Source organism: Paramormyrops kingsleyae, chromosome 9 (assembly GCF_048594095.1).
Source record: "Paramormyrops kingsleyae isolate MSU_618 chromosome 9, PKINGS_0.4, whole genome shotgun sequence".
NCBI lineage: Eukaryota > Metazoa > Chordata > Actinopteri > Osteoglossiformes > Mormyridae > Paramormyrops > Paramormyrops kingsleyae.
The window spans coordinates 14,856,190-14,877,683 of NC_132805.1; the positions used below are offsets into that span (position 1 = coordinate 14,856,190).

A 21,494-nucleotide genomic window follows, 5' to 3' on the forward strand; every position below is an offset into this window, starting at 1 on the left:
TGAGACTGAGACTTTGTCTTTATTTTTATCAGTGCCGGTTAGCACCGTATAAAACGTGTCTCTGTGTCCCAGCCCCTTTTACAGTACCTCCTTCTTCCCTCCATTTTACTGTACCTAGCTTTGGACACATGGAGTGCCCTTACACCGTGGGCTTGCAATCCAACCATAAAAAAACTTTGTTATGTGTTACATGCATTATAATCCACCAACAGAAGTGTAACTTTCAGATGCACGGTAGCTACTTCTCATACGCACCCGGAGATCGCTAAATTGTTACTTTTATTGGATATTTTCTTTTCTTATCCATAAGCAGTGCGTTTCCTCTACCTGCTGCGCTGAGCTGCATGGCAGCCTTTGCATGCATTAGGCAATGCGACACACCTCTCTGTTTCTGCACACTATGGATACGTGTGTCTATGCAGGCTGTATTTTGACCCAGCCCTCTCCCTCTCTCACTCCAGCCCTTTTTCCCTTCCAAACAGCCTCCTGTCCCGTCTCCTTTTGTGCTGTATCCATAGTAACCAGAAGAGGAAAAATGGGGAGCGCGTGCGTCAGGAGAAAGTGTCCAGCGCGCCCTCTGCCGGCGGTGTTAAGTACTGTAATATTTGCGGGGAGTTCAGTGCCCGGCGCCACATGCTGGTAGTAGGGAGTCTACGCCAAGACTGGGCTTAGTGATAATTTAACCATTGTCAATGTCACCTGAGCAAATTAAAGTAGATTACACTAATAGTATTACTAATAAGACCATGTGAACGGAATTATGTGTTATGTCGTTAAAAGAGTCGATGGCACTGTGACTTAGTGGGTACCGGTGTTGCTCATACCTCCAATGCACTGGGTTTGAATTCTGTTGCGGGTCTCTGTGAAGCTCGTACGTTTTATCCAGTATTGCACTTTTTCTTCTGTTTGCTGCTGCTTACTCCCTCAGTTCAAAAACACGCATTTAAACTGACCGTAGTGGGTGTGGGTGTCTTTCCCTTCTACGATAAACCAGCACACCATCTTGGGTTGTACCCCTGCCTGGGATCCGCTCCAAGGTAAGGGGAAGTCCTTATGAATAGTCATTGACACAAATTGAACAAATTAATTTTATCCAGATAAAAAAAGTAAGATTTAAACCAAGATTTTGATGTTTAACAGCTGCCAGATAAAAACAGGGATTATAACTTCTATCTTAAGTTAAAAAGAATTTCCCCATGAGGGACAAAAAGGATTGATTATTATTATTATTATTAAAACATTTTGCCGATAAGCATCAGACATAATTTTAGACATAGACCTAACTATAAGATTTTAATAATGTAATTATTTTAAGATTTTAATTATTGTGCTGCAGAAATGAATTTGTGCAGGATTAGGAAAGATAATGTTCCCTCTATAATATGTTCTCATTCGGCAGAACTTTTTTTTTTTAACCTGTGAGCTCATCAACAGCTGAGTAACTCATAGTGTTAGCAAAATAACACCTACATTTAGCACAACGTGAGGCTGCACAGGTCTTTAACCCAGATAAATATAAGTTTTCATGCAATAATTCTTTTGGAAACTTGCGTGCTGGTGTGTTCCAGGACACCTCGAAACTGCAGGCAGGTATATACATAAGCTTTAGCTCTTATTATATTACTCATAATGCTGGGTATAATTATATCTTCTCAAATAACTTCCAAGTAGAACTTTCAAAGGTTGTCCAATAGTAAAGCAGTGACAAAAATAGCTATGATTGTTGTCGGGATAAACCCTGAATGCAACCGAATTATTTCTGAAGGCTACACAATTTCTCAAGTATCAAGAGTTTTTGATGTGAGATCAAACAATCAAACCTTTAATTGTAGTTTGACATTGTATCGTTATGTTAGTCTTGTGGGAAAATATTTCCTATTATGACACTGAAATTTCAGAGTCACTGTCGCTAAATGGTATTTATACTATGAAACACTGAATCACTGAATTCTCTCCTTTATATACTGTATATATATATATATATATATATATATATATATACACACACACATTATATAAAACTATTTTAAAACACTTTATTATGTATGACCTGTTGTCATACGGTTCAGCATAGCCTTGATACTCTAAACATGTACTCTAAACATTACCTTACACATAAATATATTCATAATAACGATAATGAAACTTATGTACAAGGTATAAGTGCAGGTAACTGAAGACCATTAAAAAAATCCCTTCACATCAATAATAGAAGCTGATAAGTGGAACCACTGCACATATGCATTTCAGACTTAGAAAAGACAAACTCTGTTCCCCACAGGAAAAGGCAGGGCTCTGTGGATGAAGTTGCAATCTCTTTATTTGCGGGGTCATTCTGTGGCAAGCTTTGTATTTCAATAGTATCTCTAATGACATTAGGAACATTGGCAAAGGGTGACAGGCAGTATGAGGACAGGAGAGGGTAAAGGGATCAGAAAAAAGAGATAAGATGGGGATTTGCAGGGAGGGCAATGGAGAGAAAGGAAGTGGAAGAGAGAGAGGGAGGCCAAGGATGTAAGGAGGGGCTGAAAGAGTCAGTGTGCGAATGAGAGGGAGAGAGAGAGAGTGTGCTGCTTACTGAGATTTCCATGTTTGTAGGTAAAGCTGTCAATCTGTCACTGTCGGCCATTCAGCCTGTCACTGAGTCCGTGTTTTTGTTTGTATCAGTATGTGATCCAGCCTCTGTTTGTTGATGTGCAGTTGTGTGAGTCAGACTATCAGTCTTTCAGCATCTGGGCATCCCAGTCCATGTCTTTCTCACATTCTCAGTCAATTTCCTTACCGTCTGTGTGTACATCTATTAATCTCCTGTGTGCGTATTGCGCGTGCGTGTCATGTGTCTGTGTGTATGTGTGCGTCTCTCTCTCCCCCCCCACATCTGAGTGCCGGTCTCAGAGAGCGCTGGGATTTCGGAAGTTGTGCCCGGCAAAACGAGCCTGGTCACCAAGCTCCTCCTCGATTCTAAGGAGAGAGAGTGTGGCGGATCGTTTGACGTGATAGAACAGGAATATATAAGCAAAAAGGAGACCTACATCAGGGCATGCATGTGCGTATAAGAGGTCTTTAGGGCCCAATCTGTAATGACATTGACACTGGGTGAAAGGGATATATAAATAATACCAACCTCATCAGCTGGTTATACTTGGCTAGACGTTCTGATCTACACGGAGCTCCAGTCTTGATCTGATTAGGGGTGACACAGAGAGGAAATCCAAGTGACATCATAATGTCACATGAGGATACAGCCTGAAATGCCTTGGCTCAGCTGATGCAGAGTCCAATGAGTGTAAAGGGCTGCTTGGCATGAGGGCTGTGTTTTTGCATGTTTGTTATTCATGGTCATGCTCACCTGCCCGGTACAGAGCCCAACCACCAGGTCAGCGATGAAGGTGTCCTCAGTCTCCCCTGAGCGATGGCTCACCATCACCCCCCAGCCATTCTCCTGGGCCAGCTTGCACCTGAAATAGAGGGAAGGTGATGGTCATGCATGCATTAATACAATTATAGGTGTCTGGGTCATATCGATGATATCGGAGTAGAGATCAAAGCAGCCATCACGTTTGTCAACCAGCTTACTGACGTAAATGCCTAGCTGAACCGAGCTATTGCTAAGTGGACAGAGTCCCAATCAATCATTGCAGTTAATACGGGATTTGCTGACACGATGAGCGAATGAGAGTGTTAGAGGCGGGCCACTTACGCCTGTATGGCCTCAGTGACAGAACCAATCTGGTTGACTTTGAGCAGCAGGCAGTTGCAGGATCTCTCCTCCACAGCCTTCTCTATCCGCCGCGGGTTGGTCACTGTCAGGTCATCACCCACCACCTGAATCCCCATCGAGGCGGTGAACCTCGACCATGCTGGCCAGTCATCCTGGTCGAACGGGTCCTCTATGGACACCACTGTGGGGAGGATGGTTGTGCAGTCAGGCACACAGCTCATGCCACATGGCTCTACTCTGCTCAGCCCTGTTTTTTGTTAATCTATCCTCTTGGCTCTTCAGTGACTCCCAATGACATGACAGCACAAGTTCAGAGATGGAAAGTTCAGGTTCAGAAAGTACAAATCTAGACCAAGATTTTGTTTCAACCAACCAGACGAGTTTAAAGAGCCACAGTCACAGAGTACCCAACTTGTTAGCTGAAACAAAATCTTGGTCTGGATTTGTACTTTCTGAACCTGAACTTTCCACCTCTGTAAAAGGCTCTTATTTGCTCCTGTTAGTCAGATTACCAGCTTGTTTCAACCAGTTTTATGAGGATGATATTATCCCCATCAGTCAAAAGATGTAGACTACATCTATCCAACCATTTATCTTGGACAGAGTGACACGGGGACCTGGAGCCTACCCCAGGCAGTGTAGGGCTGGGCTGCACCCTGGATGGGTGCCAGCCTCTAGACCATGTGGACCTGCAGACACTATATTTTTGCTCAATCCCAGTTGGGATTAGCAAAAACATGGACTGTCTGGCAGGGAGCTGGGAGGGAGAAAAAACCTGGACCGTCTCCGGGTCACCAAATCTACTGAAAAATATATACGAGCCATTATGGCATTGAGGACTATACACAGCATAAATCAGGGTTATTCATATTACGGTCCTCGAGGTCCGAGCACTGCTGGTTTTCCGGCCTTCCTTTACCTGTCAGTCAGGTGTGAAGCCTCTGACCAATCAGAATCAGTAATTATTAAATTAACTACCTGGGAGAACTGAAAACAAGGCCTGGATTTGGAATTGAGGTCCAGATTTGAAGAACCCTGGCATAAATAATAGACTGTGAACAGGTGGAAGGGATGATGGAGGCCCACCAGGATAATCATTGACAAAGCTCTGGTATATATCAGACAGCTCCTCAGCAGTAATGTGTCTGTCTGGGTTGGGAGGAGATTTGAAATCCAGGTCGTATTTGCCGTCACGGTAGAACTCGGAGGCGGCCACGTCCATCCCCACCACCACTTTGTCGGTGAAGCCTGCCTGGTCTATAGCTGTCTTCAGGAGCTCCAGCGCTGCAAGGGGAGTGGAAAAGGAAGAGGTGCCCTTCACTGGTGCCAGCGCGTCGTACATATATGAGAAACAGGAAAAGCCATGGTGTGGGGTAACAGCCAGCTGACCAATCAGGTGGCCAGTTGCCTGTCAGGTGTGTCAGCGGCTCATAGCTTACCCTCGCTGTTCTCCAAGATGTTTGGGGCGAAGCCACCTTCATCACCCACGTTGGTGGCATCCTGGCCATACTTCTTCTGTATCACCCCCCTCAGGGTGTGGTACAGCTCTGCCCCGATGCGCAGGGCCTCCCGAAAGGACTCGGCCCCCACAGGAAGCACCATGAACTCCTGCATGGCCAGCTTGTTGCCCGCATGGGAGCCTCCATTGATCACATTAAAGGCCTTAAGAGGAAGGAGAGAGACCAGAACATCAGATTAAAATGGAGACCGGGTACCGGTAAATGTCTTGCAGATCCATCTGGACTTAAACGGTGCAGATTGGAGTCTCACAGGCACAGGCAGCACCAGTTCAGTGTTCCCGGCCAGGTCGGCAATGTGGCGGTACAGGGGCACGCCTTTCTCCGCTGCGCCCGCCTTGCACACTGCCAGGGAGACGCCCAGGATCGCATTGGCCCCAAACTTTGCTGAAGAATGAGCGTCAGACGAACAATTCAATAAGCGTGATACAAGCATAGATATATACACAAATCTATGTTGGAATCAATGAACCTAACAGAGAATCACTCAACAAATTTCTCTACACTACTCTACTCAGGTCTACTCTGCTCTACTCCATTATAAATATCTGGTTATAGTCATAGCTTATAAAATAGCTCTCCATTTTATTAGGAATGCTGCTTTTGCCTATTAGCCATTTTTATAATTAAGTTATTCCATTTTATAGTACAACCTCATTAAAACAGTCACACATTCTAGTATTATTTTTAAGATGCATTATACTGCTGATAATCACACATGACCCAGACCTGAAGGAGTGCTTCATGTGGATGGACAGTGAAAAAGTGGTAAATACTGAGCGGACAGGCAGTGAAATGCTTCCTGTTTAGGTCACACTTGGGCCCTTTGTGGGCTGAGGACTGAGGCACTTACACTTGTTCTCAGTGCCGTCCATCTCAATCATCATGTTGTCCAGCTTCTCCTGCTCAACGACGCTGATCCCCTGGAAAAAAGGGGCAGCGATGGGGGGGTTACAGCCTGCATGACCACTCTGTCATCTCACTCGTCCCCCACCTTCCACGGCCACACACCGTCACCTTGGCTGGGGAAGGCGACTCACCGACTGGATGAGGGCGGGTCTGATGGTGTCGTTGATGTGAGATACAGCCTGCAGCACGCCTGGAGCAGGAAGGGAGCGCGTGATGCAGAGGCTCTTCCAGAAGGTTCCGAATCAGCACATTCTCTCATTAGGAACAGGGTCCCTCACCTTTTCCCTTGTACCGGTGTTTGTCCCCGTCTCTCAGCTCCAGAGCCTCATAGATGCCAGTGGATGCTCCGCTTGGCACCGCGGCCCTGAAGAGACCTGAACACACCAGGAGGGGGCACAATGAGATGGAGGAGTAAAAACAGAGACACATGGCACTGGCTCTCAGGGCAAACTGTGTACGATATGCTTCCCAGCGTCGCTGCTCCTTAAACAGCTCAGCGAATCACGCGTAGTGATGATTGTTGGTGCTTACCGAGTGCCAGGGGCCCTGCTTACCTTTTGCGGTGTACAGGTCTACCTCCACCGTGGGGTTTCCCCGCGAGTCCAGGATTTCTCGGGCCACGATGTTCACTATGGACATCCTGCGAGCAAAGACAGACCATGAATAAAAACACGCGAAGAGATGTGGATAAACTTCCCTCCGGTCAGTGTGCCAGAGGGCATGCAGGCAGTGACAATGGCTGTCTGTTTATAGCAGGACTCGGGAACTACTCTTAAAACTCAAGTCACCTGATAGGTCACCGTTCACTGTGTCACATCATTCCAAGTAAAAATAATGCGTTGCAATTAAACCCAAATCACAGGCACAGACTGAATATCCTGCACAAATATACACTATAGCACAGACCTGGAATAATACATAGATAAAAATTCACATCACGCATTGCAAAACAGTATATTTCAAAGAGAGTTTGAAAACATGACCCTCTAGTCTTCATATTCTATATATAATGTACAGCATGTACTGTGATATCCCTCCCTCCTACCCAACACAAATCCTCTCTCTCACTCTCTCTCTCTCTGCAGGAAACTAACACAATAGGCCTAAATACTGAAAGACCCTGAGATGGAGGAAGAGGAAAAGATGCAGGGAAATAGGACACAGTGGCCAGAGATTATTCAATTATTGAAGCCCCCCACCCCCACCACTACCACCACCACCTCTTTTAGAAGAAAAAAATAGATGACAGGCAGAGGGAGCAAAGGTTGTTCAAGGAGTATAAGTGACCTCTCCGCTGTCATCAAAACAGAACAGGGGGACAGGCGAAAATCCGTCCGGTTTTAAGGGAAAAGAGCAGATGCTCGGACACACGCTGACACAAACAAGCGCCGCCAGGCACGCAGAAGCGCGCACCGGAGGAACACTGACGCATTAGCGCAGAACCAAAACATGCACGAAGGTGTACACGGAGCCCCGCACACGGAGGCACGCAGAACCGTACGGTGACATGCAGGGACACGGGTCCGAGGAGCGCGCACACCGAAAACGCGCACTCCTGCACGCACACGCACCGACAGGTTACCGCACCTGGCGTTTGATTCTAAAACGACGGCGGAGCGGAGCCGAAACAGGAAAAAAATACTGACAGACTACCAAAGACGACGAAGGACAGAATGACAAATGCGGAGAGGAAGACAGAACAGATTCGGGGTTTTTAATTTCCATTACCTGCCGTCGTTGCTTGGTCTTGTAGGAAAAGCGAGAGAGTGTGAGAGAATGAGGGATAGAACTGCGCAGGGGAGGACGGGGGGGTAAAATGTGTGACGGGGAGGGGGAGGGGGACATGTGAGTCATTGAAAGATGCAGAGAAGGAAGGGAGGGAGAGTAGGTCAAGGAGACATAGAGATGAGAGAGAAAAAGAGATGCAGCACGACTAAGGGAAAGAGAGGATTGGTGTGTTTCAGAGAAAAATGACAGGGCAGTTTGGGGAGGTACAGAGGGAAATGCAGCACTGATCGCTTCATGTTAAAAGACAGGGGCTTGACGTAACGAAGCAACGTTAGTCATGATTCAGCATGATTCAAATAACCTTCTTAAATTTTTGTATTTCAGGTCATCTATAAAACAACGTTTAAAAGATTTTTTTTTTGTTATATGATTTTCTTCCAAATTATCATCTGGTCGAATTTATGGAAATTAAATTATATTATTGTATATTGTATCTTTGTACATAGAGATAAAAACAGAGGTACTGGTGTCATACAGGGAGGACAGCACAGGGAATATACTTAAGAGGGATCTAGGATTGTAAGTGCCTGAGGAGGGAAGAGACATAATCTGACAGCATCATCTGGGTTTAAAGTGATTATCCCAATGAAGAACTAGATACACACTGCGCCCAATGCCAAGATAAGGAAGCAAACTACTGGGCGAAAGCAAAAAGGTGACGGAGAAAGAAAACAACCAGCACATCAAGGGATGACAAATGCAAAGGGGAGAGACAGGCTCTCATTGGCTACTTTTCTGGTGTGTTCTAGCTGGAGGTCATGTGACCATCTGCTGGCATTCTCTCCCTGGGCAGAAGATGGAGCCACTGAGCCACAGCACTGTGGACATTTCTCATATAAACTGCAGATGTAGCCAAAGCAAAAGGAAGGGGGAGTTCCCCAAGATGGCCCCTGTTTGCAGTGTTTCCCATACCAGTCCTCGGGACCCCCAGACAGTCCACATTTTTGTTCCAGGAGCTGGGATGAAGCAAGAACGTGGACTGTCTGGAGGTCCCCAAGGACCAAGTTGGGCAACACTGGCTTACAGGATGGATTTCACGTTCAGAAAAACACATACACACACACACACAATGATTATCAATGAATTTTATTATGTAGTTTCATCAATGGTGTACAATTTAACCCACACACACTACTACCTTACACAAACATATATGCACTGTACAGTGTACCGCATAGCATTAATGTATAGTGCCAGTGTCTATATACAAAACGTGTGAGTGGCATACGTGTTTGGATGCATGTCAAATGTCGCGTCGTTCTGTTAACCGTAAGCGTGTGTGCTAGTTGGAGGATACGCATAGTTTATATGTATAAACAGCCCAGTTATATCAAACATCTTAAACATCAGGAAGTTCCTTAATGCGTCCCTGGTTATGCATTCACAGCATCACCTCATGATCCCATTTAACGTTTTTCACCTGCAAAGGAAAAATAAAAACAAATGGTTATAAACGAACATGACAGCGTGAGGCAACAGCAGTTTTTGACGACGGCGTCACTCCTGTTGTTCTCTTACTTCGCCTGTCCCGCATTCACCAGTCACAGCGTGGGCGGGTGCTGGATGAGGGGTGTCGTGGAGAGTCGTGGTGAGAGCCCGGTGAGGAGGAGCTGGAGGGGCCAGTAAGGGCCAGATGCTGCCTGGCCCCTGCCCTCCTGTCCCTGCCGTAGTCCAAGCCACGAACACTGGGGTGCGGATACCTCAATGTCTCCCGTCTCCATTCCTCGTCAAAGGCCGAGGCCTCACCTGGAGGGACAGGGCACCCAGATCAGACCCGCTATCCCCTGTCTGTTCACAGCTGCTGTCTCGGAGGGGTAACCGCCCCCCCCCCCCACACTAACCCTTGCCCATCCATTATTACACAATCAAGCTGAGTAGGGAGCAGCCAAGTCTACACTGCTGGGAAAACACCAGCTGAAGTCCCAGAGTGGGCAAGTGCGAAGGCAGAGCGGCTCTCACACTCCTCCAGGTTGATGAAATCCTGCCGCTCCTCGTGATCGCCGGTATTGCGGTTGCGCGAACGCTCCATCACGTGACCCCGTTCTCCGATGTGGTGTCCAATGGCCATGCGCTCCAACCCAGTCTCGCTGTCCCGCATGGTTTGACGCGTCTCCCTTATCTGTGGGTGTGGACATGGCCCAGTCAATCTATCCCTGTTTATTTCTACTCTTCCACAAGAGAACGCTCTCCATCCCATTCACAACAAGGTAATCAATTTTACAGAGAATTCTTTCAAAATGTTCCAGACCTGTAGATACTGACCAGTTCTTTGCACCTGTTTGATGCAATTCATAAACACAAAACATCCTAGGCTAATCATTATTAGTGTCCGAACTCACAAGTTAAGTATACTGGTAGATATTTCACATAAACAATGCAGGTCAACCATGTTACGGAAAAGTCCATTCCTATCAGGACTAAGGGTCCACATTGTTAACCATGATGCTACACATCACCAACTAGTGAAGACAATAATTTTTAGGCCTTCTCTTACCCCTCCGGGTGCAGTCCTGAGCTCACTGGTCTGCTGGTAGACCTTAGGCACTCCAGAGTCTGTAGAGGAGTAGGATATGACTGTGGAGGAAGAGAAGGTCTGGCAGCTGGGAGACCCTGACAACCGCTCCTAGGCAAAGGGAACAAGGGTTGAGAGAAGCCCAGGGGCACATAGCTGCACATCACACAGCTAGTGGAGAGACTCAAGTATCACGCACCATGTTCCCCATCATTCCTTCCATCATCCCGAACATGTCTGTGAATCCGCCTCCCTAGGAGAAAGGGGCCATCAGCATACTCGAATGAGAAAGCAGCATGCAACAAGCAAAACCATAAAAGAATGCTCACCATTCCCAGCATCCCAAAGGGGGCCAAGGCACCAGCCTATGAAAGAAACGTGTCAGAAGGACAATTGCTTTATTAAACAACAGGAGAGAAAGCGAAGTTAAAGACAAATACTACATTGTGAAGTAACTGGTGAATGGAAAAGAAAGTGCAGTGTGGATGGCTACCTGGAGGTGAGGGGCACGAGGTGGTTGAATCTGGGGGCCGAGGGGAAACGGCTCGAAGCCAAACGACCCAAACAAACTCCGCATCTGCCGCCTGTGGGCCGCAAATGGATCCCTGCAAAGAATGCAAGGACACCACTCCACTCAGACATAATATACAGGTCACAGAGAGAAAATTCTAGAACCAGGGAAGAAAGCAACCTTTAAGAAGACCAGAGAGCTGAGCGTTAATACCTAAACACTATATTAATCATTATATTAAAGGCATTAAAAAATACCTGGTTTTTCCCTTAAACTCCCCACCCCCACCATACACCAATCCAGGATATTGCATATAATGCACTAATCACATATTAATTTCTGTAAATTCACGTACTGGCCTACTGTACTGGATAAAAGAGGCAAGCACAGTCCATAAAAACATACAGGTTAGAGATACAATTTCACTATGGCAGAATGACTATGTGGGCCAAATACAAAATTAAAATCCTTAAAAACGTGGGAAACTTCCTACAATACTTACATCATGAATGGGCTTTCGTCCACGTCACTCAAATACCGAAACATTTTTTCGAAGTTTGTTCAGTTTCGCTTCTTCCCTTTAAACAATAAGTTACATAAAGGTACGATCACGCAGAAACCGAGTGATATATAATCAGCAGGGAGAATTACGAAGATCCCCGCAGGAAATACATACAGATATAAGCACCGTGACTAACAAAAGAGCAACAAATCGCAGGTCAGCTCGTTTAAATAGTTAGCAACCCAATGAGGGTCAGCTTAAATCTAGTTTATTGACCGGATCGCACGTCACACATGAATCTGATAACGACGTTAGCTGACCATAAATAAACACGAAAAAAACGCAATTTAAAAAAGAAACTGACAGGATCCAGGTGAGGGTCTGCCGAGCACGTACCCCACCAAAACAGCTAACGAGCCCGACCGCTTTACTAATGCTCAATCTCCAAATCTGTTATTTTCCAGTATTCTTATGGAAAAGCTACGCCGCCGTATCCCCTTATTGTAAAATTAAATATATACTGACTGAGGAGCGTATGGTTTCTTAATAAACGAATCCCGATAGGTTAGCATGAGTGTAAATATTTGCAGCTCTAGCCTGGCTAGCTAATCGCAGACTGAAGCGGAAGTCGAGATGACAAAGGAAGCCAGGGCGACACAACGGAGACGCTCTTCCTTCGTTTCTCTTTTCCTGAATCCGCGCACACTCCGACACTATTCACATCAAAACAAGATGACAGTGCCCTTTTCTTATTTTCCTTTTCAAGGTAAAACCGGTTAACAAACAAGCTGTACTTGGTACCGATAATAAATAACACGCAATACGGAAAGAAGAGAGGGAGGACGGCTGTTCTACAACCCCGTGACCCGCCGGAAATGGCGTCAATCGCTGCGGCGATGCAGTGTATCTTTTCCTATATAATTATTATTATTAGTAGTAGTAGTAGAAATAGTAGTAGTGGTGGTGGTACTAATATGCATAATCAGTGTAATTTCATATTTTAAGTTGGATACAGTGCGCTTAAATATTTTGGTTACTTATTTCTATATGAGATATGTAATCTCAACATAACGACTGCATTTGCGAAAACCATAAGGTTTATGAGTATAATTAGTCATAACAGTTCATAAAAAAATGATACATGCAGTTGAGAGAGGTATTTATAAAATATAAAATGAGACACTACAAAGTCTGCCGCCAGGCCAGCTCAGATAGCCTCTTTATCATGTTATAAAATCTGTCGCTAATTATATTTGCACAACTACTACATCTAATAATAATGATCCTAAAAAGAGGCAAAAGAGATTTTATTTTAATTATAGTAACAGGGGAAAGAAATGTTATATGAAGGTCTGAAATTTATTTTTAAATGTAGGCCTACTCCTTTTTCCCCACAAAAAACTTATCATGAACACCTCTCACGTTATATAAATAAGAAAGATTTTCTTTAATGGTTTGATTATACTTTCAAGAAGGTGACATGATATGTGGGTGATTCCAGTATTTTCCCATCCTCCAATGTAAGCCTGAAAGAGATGTAAGTGAAATCGGCGAAAGCGTAATTTGTTCCCTAGCTATCAAGCTCCAAGTATGGTTTAGCGTCTGCTTGAACTTACTTTTATCATTGTTTAGTAAGGGTTTTATCATTTTTAGAAATTAGATTGGAAATCCCACATTGAAAATGGGAACAAATACTTCGAGTGATCCAGATCCATCACTTCGTTTCGGGATGTTAGAACACAACAAATAAACAAAATATGACTTGTTAATGTCAGTTCCTATAATCGATCACAACTTTTTGATAAAGGTGTATGACTTTAATTCCAATTGTTCATTAAGTTAGATGATATATAAGGATAAACCCATAATAAATTTGAATAGCAGAAATAGCAAGAAACCCCTAAATGTTATCCAGTAATAATGTGGTTGAGGACAGTTGAATATTTATTTGTGTAAAATGTAAATGTTAAAGCGAAATAATTATTAACCTCCGGAACTACAATACGGAATCCCAACACCGTCTCTTTGGATATTGCATGATCAGCCTTAGTTTTCCTATTCTTTTCAGGCAAATTGTTCTTAATTAGTCTGTAACTGTGGGGAAACTGTGGAGAAAGTGTGTGAGTAACTATAGCAATCAGCTGGCTAGATCCAGCGATTGCCAAGACAGGCTAGACTGGATAACCGTTCTTTGAAATTTCCCCTCAAGCGATAAAAGTCTCTCTAAAATGCTTTTTGTCAAGTATTATTCGCCAGAAATTGTAAAAGATAATATAGTGGTGCTGCAACATAAATGTGTGTAATTTTTTGAGCAAGTCGTACAAATGGTAGGCTAATTAAAAAAAAAAAAAAACATGGATTAATTATTCTTTAACACATTTCATGTAATTTACATACTAATGCAATATTTTCATAATTTCGTAATATTTTCATTGTGCAACATTCTCTTAATACTATTCTTGGAAACCGAAACATGTCATGGTATTTACGTGAGTTTGCCATACTCTTCAAGCTACAGTCACAACCATGAGGGCGGTGCCTCAATAGACTGCCCCCCTCATTGTGACGTCAGAGCGGCGCTGGCTAACCCGGATGTAACCAACGCCTAACTTGGGGTGAGACGGTAAGTTATAGCCTGTTAACTTTTAAATTTTTTCCCAACATCAAATTAACTTAATATTATGAGTTGCTTGATCGCTACTTAAGCTGTAAGACAAGCGACGGTGATGAATTATGCCAGGTATTATAGCTGTGACTGTACAGGCAGTTTTACTTTTAGCTAGCTATCGAAATTCGGCACTAGCGGCTTGCTAACTCATTATATGGCTGTGAAATTTCCGTAGCTTTTTAAAAGTTTCTTTGGCTGTGTCGCTAATGTGTTTTGTAACCAAGGTTGCGTATTTGTTTATTTGAGGTGTCCTACAGCTTGGTAGCTTGCTCGATAGTCGATTCGGTTAAATGAGCCGGGTAGCGCCGTTTGGTATGGAGAGTACTGAAAGGGACATTGGCGCTGCCGGCCAGCCGTCTTCACGCTACTACTACTACTAGTTTTCCGTGGTTGTCCAGGTTATTTGCTTGCAACAAGTTCACTTAATCGATGCCTAGCAAGTTAGCAATTCTTTGACAGCGGTTTTTCTTCCCCAAAGTCGTCTTCACGTAATATGCGGAAGTCAAGGGTTAATTGTTACTGTCATCAACATTTTTCATTTAGGAAACTTAAGTGTGCCTCTTTTCGATCGTGTGTATGTTTTAAGCGGAAATCTAATTGTGTTACCTAATTAACTGGATGTATCCAGAACTTCTTTCTTTGCCTGCTCTTCCACTGACACTAGACATTTCCAGTACGACTGCCTGTTTTGTGTTCCTCTAATGATTTTCAGCTATTTTGTTTAACTTACATTTTGATTATGCCCAGTATTTTCATTTACATTGAAGCCAGTTTCAGATTCTCATATTCTTGCAAATAAATGTCTTAACTCCTTGGCCCATCTTGACGGAGCCTATGTATTGCTTTTAACAAGACGGAACACTGAAATTTGGCCTGTTAGGTTATTTCCGGTGTGTTAGCGGTGTGATCCGTCATATACGTCTTTTGGTGTAACATTTAGATTGTAATCTATCTGAGCGTCATTATAACTGCACATGCAAATTAACTTCCCGAGAACCCTCGATAAATAATTATATATGAATATGATGTCAGAATCTCGGTAATCTCGCTGCTGTCCGGTATTGTGTATTACCTATTATTTTAAACAGAAAAAAACCCGTTGTTCTCATTAACACTTCAGGCACAGACGCAGGCTCACGGCGACACGCAGTGCCATCACAGCCCTCTCTCCAGCAAGCCTTCTCTTCCTGTTGTGTTTTCTGGCGCCTTCTCACCCTGCAGATGCAGACCATAAAGTGTGTGGTGGTGGGGGATGGTGCAGTGGGGAAGACCTGCCTGTTGATTTCATATACAACCAACAAGTTTCCTTCTGAATATGTCCCTACGGTAAGGATGCTAGTGGGTACGTTCCACTTGTACTTTGACAAATAAACAAAATTCAGTGGAAGGTTTGCATTCTGTGTGTCTAATTGCTACTCATTGACACACTTGCTCTTTTGGGTGGTACCAATAGACTAATAGGATTTTTTTTTTTTATTATGTCATGGGTAGACTGCACGTACGACAGGAGCCATAGAGTAGTGATTGGTGTTATGGGTGTTTTAATCCTTCGTGCTGCTGTTGATCTATCAGCTGGGGAGAGAGAGAGAGCTTGCAGTTTTTGAGCCTGTTACTATCTTTTATCCAGGTGTTTGACAATTATGCTGTGACAGTGATGATTGGAGGGGAGCCCTACACTCTGGGACTGTTCGACACAGCAGGTAACCTGCAGTGCTGTCACCATCTGCTTGTCTTGATGTTGAAATCTAGTGCCCTGGTTACGCACCCGCCACTTAGACTGGCTTCTTCGCCTGTGTGCTCTGCACATCATCACATCAGCCTTTCCTCTCACAGGTCAGGAGGATTATGACCGGCTTCGGCCCCTAAGCTACCCTCAGACGGACGTCTTTCTCGTCTGCTTCTCCGTCGTATCCCCTTCCTCCTTTGAGAATGTTCGCGAGAAGGTCAGTCTCTTCCTCCTTGCACTTTCTATCTGTCTGTCCTCTGTGTTTCCTTGCAGATCTTTCCATTTTCTCTGTAATTTTAGTGAGTTTTCACTGTACCATTTTGTATGAGCTAAACATCGGTGTCTGTATGGATACATAAATATATGCCGCACATTAATACATTATCCAGTGCATCTGCATTATTAGCTGTGATATGTGGGTCATTACAATGCCCTCTGTACCTTTTGTTCTTTCCCCCTTCTAGTGGGTGCCAGAGATCTCCCACCACTGCCCACGAACCCCCTTCCTACTGGTGGGAACCCAGGTGGATCTAAGGGACGACAGCAACACAGTTGAGAAGCTAGCCAAGAACAAGCAGCGCCCCCTGTCACCTGAGAGTGGGGACAAACTTGCTCGGGACCTGCGTGCTGTCAAATACGTGGAATGCTCTGCCCTCACACAGGTATGAGCCGTGATGCGTCTCTGAGCGAGGTGCTTTCTGTTTTGATAGCTGCATCGTGCTGACAGACGTCATATGTGGGAGTTCTCTGATGTATCATGGGGCAGCGCTCATTCAGGCACATTCTTTGGGAAATGAGCACAAATTTGGTGGTGTCGGCAAATATGTGGAAAAATTCCAGGCCTGCCTGGGCTGCAACTCCTATGAAGTCTTCTAAGGGGGTTTACGCTTTGTAATATTAAATGGCCCATATGTTAAATGTGATATTATTATTTTTGTTGTTGTTATTATATATTGCGGTACATTTATATACTGGCTTTCATTGTCTTATGGAACTAGGTGCTATAACCGCTGTTGATGTGTGGAAACTGCTAGGATAATGTTTAGTAGACATATCGCCGGCCATCAGCTTTTTGCAGTGATTTAGTCAGTTCTGCACAGGGAGATGATTATATGGGCTTTGGCTTTTCTGAATGGGAATATGTCCCAGTGCTGAATTCCCTCTTTCAGTATGTGCCGTGGGACCTTTTAATGACCACAGCAAGTCTCTGAATTGTCTAAAAAGCTGGTTTGTCTGTAAGACAGCGTTTCCTTCACTGCTCTGGCCCCGTTGACATTTTTTGAATCGTTTCTAAATGAACCATGCCCCCTGCTGGCAGTAGTTTGCATTCGTGATGAACGACAGTTTGATGACTCACTGGCTTCCAAATGAAATGTATGCGAGAGCAAGGATTTAGCCTGAGAATTTGCAGCTTGTCCAACATGATCTGTTCTGAAGATAAAGCAAACTGTGGCTAAATTTATTTATAACATTGTATTGAATATGCTCATCTCAAAATGGGAGCTTGAACTGACCTTGGTCCAATTTCAGTTTAATCCCATCTTAAAAATAATTACAATAATAATAATAATAATAATACATACAATTTACCAAATTTCAGCCACTCATTGTATTTCCTTTTTTGGACATCTTTCTTTGGATTATTAAAAGAACAGTTAAGACATTTAACGTTTTAAATTAACCTAATGTCTACTGAGGAGTGTTACTTATCAGGACCGTTACCATAACCTGTTACCTCTCATCGTCCTGGTAATAGATTTATTTGCATAAATGCATGTAGATGGTGCCCATGGCAGAAATCGTTTAATCTCTGGTTGCAAACACAGCATAGACAACTTGCAATTAGAGCTACCGAAATTACACTCTGTGCTGTATAGTTGGAATAAGGAAGCGAAAAGATCGTTCTTAGCAAAGTTTTAGTTTGCATCTATGCTGAATGCATATTTGCAGCATGCTCTGAAAATACGTTTCCTTCTGCATGTTCTTTTAGGGTTTTAGTTCTGTTTGTACTATATTTGTTATTATATTGACACATAACTTTGTGTTTTTATAATGTTGTTATGCAAATCAAGGGCTGGGCAAGCACACAAAATTTATCAATATCACTACCAGAACAATACCTGGATTTTGATACCAGTTCCTGAACAATACTTTTTTCGATGCCAGTTTGTGGCTGTTATGTTGACAACAAGATACATTAAACATTACAGCACTAATCTTTTATTTGAACAAGTTATTTTGTTAGTTATTGGTTTGTTACTGGGGGGATCGATTGCAATCATAAAGGGACTCCGCTTTTTATGTATATTTTACCAGGGCTGTCAAGTTGCATCAGAAGTCTGGATTTTGATTACACCTGTTAGGGATGGAGTGTGTGTCTCACGAACAATGCGTGACACTTTAGAGCTCTGCCTACCGCTTTCATTGGGTCTTGCTCTGTCAGTTCCACCTTGTCTGCACTTCGTATGTGCGCGCATTAGGGCTGGGCGATATCATATCGATATTGCATTGTGCATGTGCAATAATCACCAGAGCTTCAGAATTCAGATGACAGGCGCAACATTTGGCCAAGTGTCAGCTTTTCGGTGCTATACGGACATTTATTTACGCCCACAATTTGTTAAGCAGTTTACTAGAATGGCTAAAATATTAATGAGGCTTTTTATGATCCCCAAAAGTCATTATTAGTATAAATATGGCATATCCTAATGTTTAATAAATGTGTCAGACTTTGAACTGCAAAAAGTACCACTTTTTACCTTGTTTATCCACAAGATCTTTTAAAAGATGTCGTGGCTCCACTTCTTCACCGCGACTTCAGTGCATATTGCACTGAGGTATACCAAACCGTAGTATTCCAAAACAGTATTATGTGGTGTGCTTTGCTAATCGAATTTAAGAAACATAAAGTTTATACAGATTAGAAGTAGTTTTGGGTATCACAAAATGCATCTCATTAATATTTAAGCCATACTACTAATCTTCTTACCAAATTATGGGCGTAAATAAGTGTCCATATAGCACCGAAAAGGTGGCATCCAACCAAATGCTTCGTCTGTCATTTGAAGCCCTGGTGATTTTTGCGCATGTGCGATATAATATCGAAATTATATTACCCAGCCCTAGCGCGCATCCATGAAATAACATGCTTATAGCGGGATCACATGCAACAAATTCTATTTTCTGATTGGCTGGTAGGTGGCTATTAATTCAGCCTAACTCGATTGGGACAGCTGAAAACTCCACTCCGTATGCCTGCATCTCATCCATTAATTCCATATAACAAAACACCTCGGTGGGCGTTATCCCTTACTTGTGTAAGTGTGTGAACTGGTTGAAATGTATGTCTCTCATGGTCAATGCGTGAGATTTGAGAGCCATGATTTTACTTATATGACCCGCGTCATGTTTATAATTCATAAATAAATCTGGCCAGCAGATGAATCTTTCATTTTCCACAGAGTAAAAAACGATGTAACATTATCACACTAATAAGCACTGGGAAGTTTCACCTCCAGCTTTGGCTGGAGACACAGGCAAAAGGTATTCAATCATATTGAGGTACAAAAATAATTTAATCTACTGTCTTTTTTTTTCTGCACTTCTGCATAACTTCCATGTTAGCGCTGTTGCTTGTGGTCAACCAATTAGCAAGTTTATCACTGTAAGCCTCTTCACAGCAGTGCCTCTGACGAACTGCAATGAAACTGAGTTCCGATGATCTTGTTCACACACACACACACACACACACACACACACACACACACACACGCACCAATTCTCACTCTCTCCGGGTGTGATGCGCGACAATGCAGTCAGCCACTATATGGGGGCATATATTGGGCATTTAGTCGCACTGTCTCCAAAAATGGTTGCAAAATGTGACTAAATGGTTGCAGGCTGGAACTCTGTGGAGCCACACTTTTGATTTCTTAGACATTTTTTTTACACCACGCGACAAACAAAAACCACAACATGCACATGCAAACCAGTTGGCAACTTTGTTTCAGGGTGTGTGTTTTTCCTCCGGCCTCTTTGATGTGCCCGTGAAGTGTTACGTTAGACAGCCAATCACCTGCGACTTTAGATCTTTACACAAGTATGCTGCATGCTTATTACCTCACAGGTGCTGAGATCGACTGTTTGGGAATTTTGCAACAAAAGAAAATTAATTTTTGGATCCTTCATAGGATTATAGCATTTTGGTCGGTACCACAAAAGTACTGAAGTCCGGTACCCGGCCCTATGCAAATCATATTAATGTTACACCAATTTTAAGTTTTAAACCCAATTTCAAAGGGAAATTTACCTCAGGTATACATGACAGTGATCCCTGATTCTGCCGTAATGCTGTAGGCATAGATTACCTTTGTGTTTTGTTTCCTGGTTCAGGGCCTGCAGTTATAACTGGGAGTTTCCGGGTTCCCTGTCAGCATTGTATCACTGTCTGAACCACCATGTTGAGCATAGTGTGAACGGGCCAGGGAGGGAACCTTTAAATATTTCCCCATCTTTTTAACATACTTTAAGGCACACAAGAGGAGGAACGTGCACTGCACATCATTACCAGTGGTTTTCTGTGCTGATTGACTCCATTGTTTCTTTTGAATGTGTGGGGATTCTTAATGTGTATGTGATGAATTTCCCTTTTAAAGAGCGCTGAATAGCTTGCCTTCTGCTGAATCCACTTTGGCTGCCCTTTACAGTGTTAGTGTTAAGTGCCCTGTGCTGTTTTATCTCTGTCTCTCAGCGAGGACTGAAGAACGTGTTTGACGAGGCCATCCTGGCGGCACTGGAGCCCCCCGAGACCAAACCCAAGAAGCGCTGCACCCTGCTATAAGGGGGGGGGGGGGTAGCTCGACCAAGGGCTGGTCGTTCAGAAGAGCAGAGCAGGGTAGGGCATGTAATATCTGACTGGGGGGGGGGGGGGGGGGGGGGAAGCAATAGTTATTAAACTTCACTGTAATTCATACACAAACATTCATACACTGTGCCTTCCACAACTGCCAAATGGAGTCACGCCTCATTACTCTATTCCTCAACATGTCTGTTCTCCCTTGTCACCGATATGTCTGTATGGGATGCACCAATACCTGTGGTCGTCCTTGAACCAGAATTTTGGTGACTTACTAGCATACTGTAGGTGAACTGGTGGGGCACATTATCCCCTGCCCCCAAGGTCGTGACTGGGAACTTCAAGTGCATTTAAAGAAAAATCTCAGTGTGCTGCCCTCTGCAGGGAACTGAATTTATATTTTCCATTGAGTATGATGTATAAAAAAAATGAATATTATATTTTTTGTTTTGGGGGATTTATAGAGGATATACAAATTGAAACTTGAGTTTTTATTTTATTTTGTGATTTTGTTTTTGTGTTTTCTATTTTCTAGTGTCTGTGTGTTAGAAAACCATTTTGGCTGTGCTTTATTAATAATGTAACATCTAGCTATGTTATTTTAGATCTTTATTACTGATCTTTATTATTAATGATGCAAGAACCATTTAGTACATTTTTTGGGTGTTTGTAATCAGATTTGTAATAAAATTGGTTTAACTGACATGGAAATGCTTTTGTTCCACTGAAGTGACACATAGTTCATGTTAGGGAAAATTAGTGCAGTCGATCACATGACACGGTGC

General features: G+C 43.5%; 3 protein-coding genes across 5 annotated transcripts; 1 reads left to right on the forward strand and 2 right to left on the reverse strand.

The window, feature by feature from the left end:
- Window positions 1–2,302: 2,302 nt before the first annotated feature.
- On the reverse strand, window positions 2,303–8,077 carry LOC111835365 (gamma-enolase). The gene is made up of 12 exons (XM_023795596.2): window positions 7,876–8,077; window positions 6,702–6,787; window positions 6,426–6,521; window positions 6,279–6,337; window positions 6,092–6,161; window positions 5,492–5,625; window positions 5,161–5,383; window positions 4,808–5,005; window positions 3,701–3,902; window positions 3,350–3,458; window positions 3,125–3,183; window positions 2,303–2,961 (listed from the first exon to the last, which is right to left on the reverse strand). Exons 2-12 carry the CDS (start codon window positions 6,784–6,786, stop codon window positions 2,892–2,894), a joined length of 1,305 nt encoding a protein of 434 aa, XP_023651364.1. The 5' UTR covers window position 6,787; window positions 7,876–8,077; the 3' UTR covers window positions 2,303–2,891.
- A 928-nt stretch (window positions 8,078–9,005) lies between these two features.
- mlf2 (myeloid leukemia factor 2) lies at window positions 9,006–12,349 on the reverse strand. Its single transcript, XM_023795612.1, has 8 exons — window positions 11,461–12,349; window positions 10,941–11,052; window positions 10,777–10,812; window positions 10,647–10,700; window positions 10,430–10,558; window positions 9,895–10,054; window positions 9,454–9,681; window positions 9,006–9,355 (listed from the first exon to the last, which is right to left on the reverse strand). The coding sequence occupies exons 1-7, from the start codon at window positions 11,502–11,504 to the stop codon at window positions 9,470–9,472; spliced, it is 747 nt and encodes a 248-aa protein (XP_023651380.1). The 5' UTR covers window positions 11,505–12,349; the 3' UTR covers window positions 9,006–9,355; window positions 9,454–9,469.
- Window positions 12,350–13,972: 1,623 nt separating this feature from the next.
- cdc42l (cell division cycle 42, like) lies at window positions 13,973–21,412 on the forward strand. 3 transcript variants are annotated; one of them, XM_023795615.2, is made up of 6 exons: window positions 13,973–14,083; window positions 15,350–15,454; window positions 15,756–15,828; window positions 15,962–16,071; window positions 16,319–16,516; window positions 20,605–21,412. In XM_023795615.2, the coding sequence occupies exons 2-6, from the start codon at window positions 15,350–15,352 to the stop codon at window positions 20,692–20,694; spliced, it is 576 nt and encodes a 191-aa protein (XP_023651383.1). In that variant the 5' UTR covers window positions 13,973–14,083; the 3' UTR covers window positions 20,695–21,412. The 3 variants fall into 3 exon arrangements, with proteins under 3 accessions (XP_023651383.1, XP_023651384.1, XP_023651385.1); XM_023795616.2 differs by having other exon boundaries at window positions 13,980–14,083; window positions 15,249–15,454; XM_023795617.2 differs by having other exon boundaries at window positions 14,082–14,200.
- The last annotated feature ends 82 nt before the right edge of the window (window positions 21,413–21,494 follow it).